Source organism: Eptatretus burgeri, chromosome 9 (genome assembly GCF_056783735.1).
Source record: "Eptatretus burgeri isolate ZD-2024b chromosome 9, Ebu_testis_v1, whole genome shotgun sequence".
Classification (NCBI taxonomy): Eukaryota; Metazoa; Chordata; class Myxini; order Myxiniformes; family Myxinidae; genus Eptatretus; species Eptatretus burgeri.
This window is the reverse complement of record NC_140969.1, coordinates 87817367-87829357: the sequence shown is the minus strand read 5'-3', so window position 1 is coordinate 87829357 and position 11991 is coordinate 87817367. Positions and strand designations below refer to the sequence as shown.

Below are 11991 nucleotides of genomic sequence, written 5' to 3'. Positions count from 1 at the left end.
ATCACCACATATGAGGAAGAGAGAGTTGGGATGTGGTTAAAACTTGGTCCATGGTGTCTGAGAGAGTGATTGTAGATCGTGTCGTCACTGTTTGAAGGACGATATAACATACAGACAAACAAGTGTTTGGAGCGGAGGGAAGTTGCAGCCAAAGGTACCACTCCTGGTGTTGGGAGGTGTAAGATCAACATGAGGGCAGTGAGAATTGAGTTATTGATGAAAGTGCAACTCCCCTGCCGGGGTGGGGTTCAGGCCAATCAAATCAGAGAAGACAATAACCAGGAAGACACACAAAGGTGCAAGGGATGTCCTGGGGAGAGCGGATTGTGTTAAACAGATGATAGCCGGTTTATCAGCAGCAGCCTGGATTGAGAGATCTGACTTGTTCGAGTGGAGACCTTGCTCAATCTTCACCAAATTTTGCATACGTGTTGGTAGTTATATCCAGGGTAAAATAAGGGAGGGTGGGCAGGATGGTACGACTTGGTAATGCTCCTGAAGGAAGCGGATGTTTCTCATTCATCAAATGTGAAAATTAATAACAAAGTTATGTCATCGGTGTTTTGGGAGATTCGGTCCATTGTAATGATGGGGTCATGTTCTTCAAGAAGTGTTATAAGCTTCTTAACTTGCCAAATTGATGTTTAATTCTTCTGAACATAAAATAAAGTATGGGGAGAAAACTACAAACAAAATGTGAAGATGTATCAATTTGTGCATGCATAGGCCTACATACTCCCAATCTCACCAGACTCACCCATCCCCTCTCTCACCCACGCACACCCCATCAAAAAGCTCAGTCATCACTCCAGAATCCGAATGTACAGAATAAATAGATACTGGCGTGGGATAATTACCTCGCAGAATATCCCTTGGAAACCTGGCAAGCAATGGCAAACTTGCCCTGCTGCGGTATCAAGGCATCGGCCTCCATTTTGACAAAGTGTTGTCACACAGGAATGCTCCTGCAGCTCACAAAGAAGGCCTCGAAATCCAAGCGGGCAGATGCATTGGGAGTTCTCCTCCTGCACCTAGGTCACAACATTCCGCAACGCATCACAAGGTAAATGAGGCATGGGGGTGGGGGAGGGTCATTTGATCCATTTTTGTCTCAGCCACATTCCAGCACTCCAATCAAATGCAGAGAACTGCTAATTGCATACCTAATCCCAAATAGACAATTTTACTAAAGGACCTGCACAGCACAATGTACAATTTTCCGAAAGATGTTGTGGGACATTTAATGTTCTGAACGGACTTCATGCTCGCCAGTAGACGTCACATCATTGTGTGAAGGATGGCTTGCTCCAGAATAGAGTACCTGCCAGTGACACTTTAACAGAATTAAACTTTATAGATTTTAGTTCTTAATTCATTCTGATGAGATTCCAGAATGGACAACTGATAGGTTTTTGTTTCTATATACATACATACATAGTCGGCTTGTGGAAGAGCTACAATTAGTACACTGCATGGATCAAGACACAACAAGACAAAAGGAACAGTTGAGAGAGGGGAGAAACACCAACAGCAGAATTGAAGGCCAAGACAGAGGCAGATGAGGACAAAGAATGGGTGTGGGGAGGAATGAGGGGCAGGAGAGGATGCATAGGGTAGACAACATGAATACAGAAGGAAACTCTTAGGAGGCAAACTGGAAATTTGGAAGGAGGTAGTGGGGGGAGGGGTTAACGAGGGTGGAAAAGATCATGGTTTTAGATTGGGGATGATCTGAGATGGTGAAGAACAGCTGTCTTGCAGATCTGAAAGGAAGAATGTGGAAGTTTGTTCCATATGCAGGAGAAAAGAGGAACAAATGAGTGGCGGTGGGCAGTAATCCTGGATTCAAGTAGTTCAACCAGAAGCGGGTTGATGGTGGACTCTGTGTGCTCTGCAAAAACCTGGGGGTGGGGGGGGGGACAAAGCACGGAAAAGCAGAGGATGCAAGACCAGAAAGGAGGTAGTAGAAGACAGAAAGACCACCAACCTGTCTGTGATGGCATGGTGTGTCCATGGCATCAAGCTGAGCTCTCCAGAGTGGAGAGCAGTACTCCATCAAGCTGCGGATGAAGGCCTTGTTGGTGGATAGGAAGGACTTCGTAAGACGGCGGATGCCCAATTGGCGGCTGACTTTGGAAGCGAACTTTGAAATGTGGTTTACCCAAGAAAGATAATTTGAGTAACTCAACTTTCTCAAGAAGATTGTTAAGAAAGTGGATGGGAGGGTCTGCCAGAGCTTCCTTTCAGAGAGAGTGTGAGATTTGTCTGGATTTAAAGATATATTCCAAGCAGAGCCGGATTAAGACCTTTAGAGGTCCTAAGCACTGAAAAGGTTATGGTACCCCCATGTATATGTAATCCAAAATAAAAACAATACTAAACCATAAAATGAAATTTTATGTTTCGAAATTAAACAAAACTTACAGTAAACGCTACGGCATCAGTTTTCCATTGCATAAAAAAAAGTGTAAAAAAATAAAAAATTCTTGTAAATGTCTTTTTTTCATTTATTGTGGGGCCCCCTTTTGTGGGCCCTGGTTCAGCTGCAACATTTGCACCATGGTCCATTGTAAATCGGGCACTGGAAAAAAACCTCTGTCGGCCCCTCTTCCCTTGAGGCCCGAAGCACGTGCTTATTTTGCTTCATGGTTAATCCAGGGCCGATTCCAAGTGGTTGACCATCTTGTGATTTTGTCAAAGTCTAAAGAGAGGGAAGAGGCTGCAGCCTTCCTGTCTGAAGGAAGAGAGACGTCACGGCACAGGGTGGTCATCATCAGCAAATAAATAAAGAGGATTTTTCCAGAGATTCGGAGAGATCATTGATGAAGATCATGAATAGGACTGGTCCCAGAACACTTCCTTGGAGACACTCCAGTATTGACAAGGAGAGGAGATGAAAGGATTCCAATGAGTGCCACGAATCGGTTACGAGAGTATAGGAAGTCAGTAAGCCATGTGTGGAGTTGAACTCGGATGCCATAGGCCGAGAGTTTGCAGAGTAGGGCAGGATGCCAGACGGTATCAAAAGCACAAGATATGGCCAGAGAGATGGCCCTGATCTCAGAGCCCAAGAGCCCACAAAGGTTTATTTGTTTTTTGTTCACCAAAAGGTCTGAGAGTTGTTCCAAGCGTGAAAATGTCTGTAGAATTCGAATTTGCTGGTCTGATAAAAAAAAAAAATCCACTTGGACAGTTTTCCACAAATCGCGTTTTTTAGGGGTGCCCTATAATTTCCCGTGAACGCATTTCGTTTCGTAAACGTTCCGAACGAACTTTATAAGTAATTAATTTTGACTCGAGCCCAATAGCTTCACCCAAAAAATGAGATATCATGCTAAAGCTTATTGTTGGCTGGATTCTATGAACTATTCTGTTTATCAATTTAACTTCAAAAAAGTTGGATTAGCCTGATTTCAATGATTAACCCCAATTTTACTTACCGGCGTGTTTTATCATCTTGTATTTTTTGTATATTTTTTCCAATCCTGAAGTTTTCGAGAGGATTATTTACAAAAAAAAGTACTATTTTGTAGAACGATCATTCCCCTTTCCTATGCAAAAACAATCACGCAAAACAGTTTATATTTTGCTTAGTAATGACTAAAAGAGTACACATGGGGTTACTTGTAGAATATCGCAGTTTTCGAGATTTGCAAAACTCTCAAGCAAAGTGACTCATTGCAAAATATTATGTTTTATGTTGATAGAGTGTATCTACAACCTCAATGTTCTTTGCAAGTGGAAAAGTTCTTGTCTGAGTAGTATACCCAGATAATTGGTTAATTGGTATACACTATTCTTAGTGAAATAGATGGTTGGACGTAAAGTTTCATTTTTTGTTGCACAAATGTGACATACTCTAACTATAGCAGATGCGTGTATAATATTCTATCTTCTGCTAACTACACTACGATGTTTATGTATAGCACGTTTATTCCCTGTATAATTAATGTAGTTGGTGGTGGTAGAATAGCAATTTTTTTTTCTTTCAGGTTCACCAACAGCAAACAAAATGACATCAAAACGTACATGCATTCTCCATATTCACGGTAAAACTACCGAAGAAGTCAAACCTTTCGACGACAATACATGGCGGAAAGTGAATTCTGTTCGTGAAAAGAGACATTCCACAGTAAAAGACTCAAAGTATTTCAGAATAAGCCTTCGAGACAACTGGTTATCACAAACAGTGCTGTCCATTGCAAATGTGGAACAAGATTCAGCTGGCCCATCACGATCACACGTACTGCGTTCTGAAGTAGAACACACAGAGGCAAGTTCTACAGACATCTTTGAGAAAAAGTGCCTGTTCTGCAATTCCATCACCAAGTCACTTGGGAAAGGCAAACGGGAAGTGTTGGGGACCTGTATGACTGTCATTGGTGAGGAAGGCATAAAAAAAATGCAGCTGAACTTGCGCAAGATAACGTGATGCTTGCAAAGCTAGGAGGTCTTGACATGAAGGCACAGGAAGTACGATATCACCACTCCTCTATGAGAAATTACATGCATCATTGCCAAACCGCAGTACAGAAAGATGACGACATGATGTCTTCAAAGTTGGCCGCTCACAAAGCAGCATTCCAGGAACTCAACAAGCATATCGATGTAACCTTGGTGTCAAATCAAGGAGCAGAATACCTGTCATCATTGCACGTGCGCTACCTCACCTTGCTTAGAGACAATGAGACGACATATCCCGCTAGAAGCTTGGCCGACAAGATCCTGAAAACGTATCCAAATGAACTGACCAGTCATTGTGTAAGTCGCAAGACGGGGACAATCATACATAATGCTAACCTCAGTCAAGATGCCGCAATCAGGCGTGCCAATTTTGATGATCATGCAGTGCAAGAAGCTGCATTCCACCTTCGGTTCCTGATATTGAAGGTTCAAAGTGCACAGGATGACTTACCAAGGCCAATCACAACTGAAGCATTACAAGTAGGACAGGCAGACCCTCCTGATGCAGTCCTTGAGTTCCTCAGGGTGCTGTGCACAGGATCAAATAAGCCGCCTTGGGACGAACGTATTGAGAGACTGGTGAAATCTGTGTCTGATGACGTGTTGTACGTCACAACTCGGGCCAGAATAAACCAGGGAAACACCTCTGTATGGGACTCGCTTTAAAAAAGTATGGCAGGAAGCCGGAAAGTTGTTGAGATTTTGAACTGATTTGGACACAGTGTAGGCTATCACACAGCCGAGGCCCTAGAGACCGAATTAGCCACTGACATCTCTGGTCGTAAATGTACCACACCTGATGGAATCATCAAAATGGTCGGACTTTGTACCATTTTAGCATGGGACAATTACGATGAGCTTACGGAAACGCTGTCAGGCGGCGGAACCTTGCATGATACTGTAGGTATCTGATATCAGAACGAGCCCAACATGACACTGGACGAGTCACCCGAAGAACTTCCCTCCCAGCGGCAGCTAACTTCAGTGGACACTGCTGGGACACAGAGTTATAGTTCGAAACGAGTATTCCACCGAAAGGAGCACACTTTGGGACCATATCACAAGAAACCTAAGATGACAGTCTTTCAGTATGCAGTCTAAAGCATACCAAGACCACCGCATCTCACCGACATGGAATATAGAGATATATTCTGGATGATGAGCATCGCACTCGACAAATCACAATTCTGGACAGGTTGGAACTTGCTTGTCACAGAAGATCCATTCCCCAGACAGAGAAATGCCAACATGGAGAACTTGAATCTCCCTCCGACTCGGCTAGATGTAGTGGCAGAAACGCTATGACTATCTCAGCGGGTTGCTCAGGAACGTAGAGAGGACTTCGTCGTGGTTCTGTTGCGCTACACAGGTGCCGCACACGACTGCCCAAACATATGGATGGATGTTGGACTCAGCAGTAACAACACCAGGGGATACATCAGTATTCCCAAACTGGTTGATGAATTGGAGTCTACAGTCCTGCAAGCTCTTCCTGGACTTCATGCATTAACTGGTACCGACTTCACAGCATCCTTCATGAACAAAGGAAAGCAGAGACCCCTTGACATCATGATGAAACACGAACAGTTCAACTCAGCATTTGCCATGCTAGGGGAGCACCACAATATACCTGATGAAACAAACAGTTTCGACAATTGAGCATTTTGTATGCTCGCTGTATGGGAAACACAACTTGCTCAGCATTGACACTACCCACTATGTTATGTTTCAACACACATATGCGCCAAGACAGCTGGGGGATCCACTGGAGAAGATCAAGGGTGTAAACCCAAGCAGCATGCCGCCTTGTCGATCCGTTCTGATCAAGAAAATCAAGAGAGCAAATTATGTTTCCTCTCTGTGGAAGAAAGCTGCACGTCTAGATCCATCAAGATTATGTGGCCAGCCGTGCCAACACGGATGGATCCTGGTTGATGGAAGCTACGCAATCGATTGGTTTGATGGTGATCAGATGCCATGCCATATCAGCCAGATCCTCAGTGACAAGTAATCAGTCATCGAATCAGAGGACGACGAGGATGTGGAAATGTCGCACGGAGAACTTTTGTATGGATCAGATGAATCGGACGTGGACGACGATGATTGGAGATGAGCAAAATGGAAAGCTCATTGTGTGATGACGGTTCAGATACATTCATGGATTCATTACAAAACCGAAGATTACCAAGACACTTATCCAGATCTATCGGAACATATTTAACTAAAGTCAATAGATTTGCATTCTCATTTTCCAAACTTCTCAACACATTGCAATTAATACACATGGATGACAACCATTTCATTTACGAGACATATCTGATTATCATGATTATGTTGTTATACATTGTTAACAATTTTGTCATATTATGATAATGTCAATAAATCACTATATTGTAATTATGATTAAAATGTAGCCTCGACTTATTTTACATTTACATGTATATGTATATAATTACATGTATATAATTATGATACCCCAGGTATACTCTTTTTTCTTTTTTTTTCATTACTCTGCAAAATACAAACCGTTTTGCGTGATTGTTTTTTTTTTGGCATAGGAAAGGGGAATGATAGTTCTTCAAAATAGTACATTTGTTTTGTAAATAATCCTCTTGAAAACTTCAGGATTGGAAAAAATAGACAAAAAAATATAAGATGATAAAACGCGCCGGTAAGTAAAATTGGGGTTAATCATTGAAATCAGGCTAATCCAACTTTTTTTGAAGTCAAATTGAGAAACAGAATAGTTCATAGAATCCGGCCAACGATAAGCTTTAGCATGATATCTCATTTTTTGGGTGAAGCCATTGGGCTCGAGTCAAAATTAATTACTTATAAAGTTCGTTCGGAACGTTTACGAAACGAAATGCGTTCACGGGAAATTATCGGGTACTCCTATAAAAAGGCGATTTGTGGAAAACTGTCCAAGTGGATTTTTATCAGACAAGCATATTCGACTTCTGCAGACATTTTCACTCGAGAAACAACTCTCAGACCTTTTGGCGAACAAAACACAAATAAACCTTTGTGGGCTCTTGGGCTCTCATGTCTGACATCGAGGGCCTCCATCCATTGTTTGGAGAGTAGAAGCAGCATGTCCAAGGTGGAATTACCTGGTCTGAATCCAAATTGGTGATTCGAGATGAGGTTCTTGGAGTAAAGGACGGATTTCATATCAACAGTGATGATGGATTCCATGACCTTGCTGGTGATTGGAAGTAAGCCGATAGGTCTGCAGTTGAGTGGATTAGCTTGTGCACCTTTTTTATGTAATGCAGTAATGTTGGCTGATTTCCAGGCAGATGGGAGATGACCTACTGCAAATGGCAGGGTGAAAAGAGCAGAGAGAGGATGGGATAGAGCAGCAGAGGAGGATTTTAGGACACTTGAGCTGATGCTGTTCAATCCAGTAGCAGAGTCAGAGTTGAGGGTTGAAAGAACCTTCTCCACCTTCTCAGATGCAAAAGACAGAGTCCATGAGCAGTTGGGCATAACAGGGAAGGATGGGTACCGAGAGTGAGGAATTGGGGACACAAAATTTGGAAGTAAACACAGAATTGAGACATTCGGCCTTCTCATGAGTGGAGTTGGCTGTGATGCCATTTGAAGAGAGGGAAAAGGGACGGAAGGGGAGCAAAGAGTTTCCAGAGACAGACTTAACAAGGTGCCACCAGGTTTCAGAAGAGGGAGACGAGTTTCAAAGTTCATTTTTGAGGTTGGAGGTCAACTATCAACTGAGCTTCCAAAGATGCATTAAAAATTTCATGCAACTACCATTCAGTATTTTCAGCTTTTGCACGTGTCGATACTTCACCATTTTCAGTATGCTGGGATACAAAGAAAACAAATTTTGCTGTCGTTATCACTTATCAGGTCTTCATCAATCGATCATTCATACAATGCAATCAGTCACCCAGAGATGCTCAAAAGAACTCTCATCACAGTGAGAATGAAAAAATGAAGAACAGGCACTTATCGCTTTAAAAAAAAAAAAAAAAATTTTTACAGGAATGAGGCAAATTGGTAGAGCAAAGTAGAACTGACAGTGGGATAAACATCAAGGGAGCGAACTAATAGGAAAGGAGGAGGGGAGGAAACACTGAAACCAGTAAGTAAAATGGTTGGGTGAAGAAAGGTTAATTGGAGTAAGAAAGATAACGAGTCAGAATTGGAGATGACCAGAGATTAGGGTACAATGATGCTTCCTTGAAGTCCTGGAGGGAAGAGCGAGACAGAACAGCCTTTGGAAGGTGACCCCATGGATGGGAGAAGTGAGGATTCAAGAGTTGAGGTGTACACTCAGCCTGGATTTTGGAAGTTTAACCAGGAGGGGGTTACTGGAGTTACATGTGCATCCTGGAGTTGCTGAGGAGGGTCGGAAGACCGAGAGAGCAGAGGGAGCAATGCTGGGGAATACACGTTTGAAAAACCCACCTGCCTGCGAGGTGAGAGCAACAGACCTTGTGCTTTGGCCTCCTCACAGGCTACTCCAATAATTTTGAGAGCTTTAGATTCCACAGAATCGAGGAGATACAGGTGTGACATTGTAGGCCGAGTAGCTCTGATTTTCATGGTATTACTTTGAACGATGGAAGATGCCAAGTCTGCGGCTGACTTTGGAATATGCTCAACACAGGATAGGTCGTAGCTGCTGGTGACACCTCGAAGTTTAAGAGACTGAGCTTTTTCCAGTGTCTGACTGTGGTAAAAAGTAGGTTCACTTGACGATCATTTCAGCATGACAGGCTGAGCAGAAGATTTTCCAGGATTGAAGGACATGTTCCATTTCTCAGACCACCAGCTAATCAATTCCCGATCAGCAGAGAGTGAAAAAGTTGCAGTATGCCTATCAGTGGGATAGAGGTATTGTATAATAGTGTGGTTTCTTGAAAAAAAATTACCCCCGGTTGGGGGTGACGGTCATCTCTGAAGCTCTGTAGATGTGGATCTCTGATCGACTTATAATGGCTTCGATGTCGTCTTGTCTTTTGGTTCAACGTACAGACGAAAGCCCGGGAGTAAAAAGGATAGAAAACCTCAAAAATTAAACTACATTTCTGAGTTATCCGGAGATAGATTTTGAAAATGGTTGATTTGGAACATTTATGATCAATGTGTCTTCAAAAGGATAGAAACCGGACCTCAGATATCAAACTGCATTTCTGAGTCATAAATGGCGGATCATATTTTGACAATGGACGATTTCACAAGTTTACAGCATTGGTGACCTTGACATTGACCTTCAATCAGGTCTAAAGCCATACCAGTGTGCATCACTCATTGACCCCTACCTACATACCAAGTGTCATCAAGATCGGGCGAAATTTTTTTTGACTGTATCACAGACGATTTTTCCAACTTTGAAGACACGCGAATCAATAACCAGGACGGATTTCAAAAAACCGGCCTGACCAAATTTAGATATTGTTCCATGTTATCAGAATCCGAAGAAATTTTGAAGATCGGATCACAAACGGCGGAGGAGATAGATTTTGAAAATGGACGATTTTGCAACTTTGGACTGGCCTTGGCCTTGACCTTGACCTTCAATTGTGTCAGAAGTCATACCGTCATGATCCCTCATCGACATCTACCCACATACCAAATATCAAGAAAATCGGAAGAAAAAAATGGACATACGGACATCGAGACTGGTTTTATAAGGTCATCTCTATCGTGATGACCTAAAAAAAGAGAGGGTTTTCCAGAGCAAGACTAGACGGAAGATACAGAACTGCCTTGGGGAACTCCAGCATCCAATGGGAGAGGATTGGGGGGGGGGGGAGACAAAGGGTTCCATTGTTATCCGCACATTGACTGAATGATTGGACGAAGTCGGAAAGCCAGGTACAAAGGTGGCCTTGTATGCTTCAGGTAGCAATTTTGACAAGCAGAACATTATGCTAGACTATCGAATGCCTGAGATATGTCCAGGATGAGGGTTCTGATGTTCTTTTTGAGATTTAGAGTGGTGGGTGAAGCCTGGTGTTGGCTTAGTGGTTAAGGTGGCGGCTTGGGATCCTAGGGTCCTGAGTTCAAGCTCTGTTGGCCGCTGAATTAAAATACACCAGGAGGTTGACTCAGCCTGTCATCCTTCCGAGGTCGGCAAAATGAGTTATAGTGTACTGGTAAGGGGGACACTGCATCAGCGGCATAGCCGCGTCCCAACCAATGATACAACCAGCAGCCACAGGCTGAGAGAGAGAGAGAGAGAGAGAGAGAGAGAGAGAGAGAGAGAGAGAGAGAGAGAGAGAGAGAGAGAGAGAGAGGCAGAGAGAGAGAGAGGGAGAGAGAGAGAGGCAGAGAGAGAGAGGCAGAGAGAGAGAGGCAGAGAGAGAGAGGCAGAGAGAGAGAGGCAGAGAGAGAGAGGCAGAGAGAGAGAGGCAGAGAGAGAGAGGCAGAGAGAGAGAGGCAGAGAGAGAGGCAGAGAGAGAGGCAGAGAGAGAGGCAGAGAGAGAGAGAGAGAGAGAGAGAGAGAGAGAGAGAGAGAGAGAGAGAATGAATGAGGTTCTAAGATCGAGACAGAGTGGGATGAGATTGGTACAAGAGGTTTGGAGGCAAACACCCGTGAGCCCACATTTGCGGCAAACCAGTTTTCTCTTTGGATCTCAAGTTCTGCCAAACGAAGTCAGACATTGCAACGAGAATGAAGGGAAGGGTTGTTGAAAGCACAAAAGAAAGCAGAGCTGGAGGATCGCGATGATGGCACGTGGGGTGCAGGTTTCTGAGCTCATTTACCTCGCAGGTCCCTCCATTCCGACATTTTTTTGTGCACGTTTTCTTCTCTGCAACACACAATTCAACATCGACGCTGCATTAGTTTTGCAAAAATGTTTGTTTCCCTGTTAAACATGACCGAGCACTTTTCAGCCCAGTTGGTTCAAATGCCATACACCATGTTGATTCTGTCCTCTCCTAATAGGATAACTTGTTGGTGTTGCCATCTTACATCCTGGTTCTTACAGAGTATCCAGATTCAAATCTCATTTCGCATACGCGTTTGTCGATTGTCTACGAATTGCCTTATAATACCTGTGATCATGAATTGAAATAAAAAAGACGAAACAAAAGAAAAACAAGTAAAAGATACGAACACGGACAAGAGGAAGATTGCCGTGCTGAGCATTTCTCACGACGCCTTCGGGCTGCATGAGGCAACGAAGCATTTTGCTTGGATTATAATTTTTGTGCTGTCTCTTTAACTTTATGATTTTGTATGCAGCCTGTGGCTGCTGGTTGCATCATTGCTGGAAGTGTGACCATGCCGCTTATGCAGTGCCCCCTGTTTCCAGTAATCTGGGATTCATTTTGCCGACCTCGGAAGGATGGCAGGCTGAGTCAACCAACCTGGTGTTGTATAACGGCACAACAAAGGCTAAAACTCAAGAACCTAAGATCTTCAGGCAGCCACCTTAACCGTTAAGCCAACACCAGGAGGAGGAGGAGGAGGACGAGGAGGAGGAGATTGGGACCATACTCTGTGCAGAGCGTTGTTGTTGCTGCTTTAGCATACTCCTTGGCTATTGG

General features: G+C 43.5%; 1 protein-coding gene across 2 annotated transcripts in view; it reads right to left on the bottom strand.

Annotated features, from left to right (window-relative positions):
- Positions 1-11: 11 nt before the first annotated feature.
- The window catches only part of LOC147020556 (protein serrate-like), a 103339-nt gene continuing 91359 nt past the window's right edge, over positions 12-11991 (bottom strand). Inside the window, exons 10-11 of one of the 2 annotated variants that reach the window (XM_085895995.1) lie at positions 11203-11249; positions 12-1031 (exon numbers count right to left, since the gene is read on the bottom strand). In XM_085895995.1, coding sequence (XP_085752121.1) covers positions 804-1031; positions 11203-11249 — 275 coding nt within the window. In that variant the 3' untranslated portion in view covers positions 12-803. The remainder of the gene's footprint in view (positions 1032-11202; positions 11250-11991) is intronic. The other variant, XM_085895996.1, reaches the window with a different exon arrangement.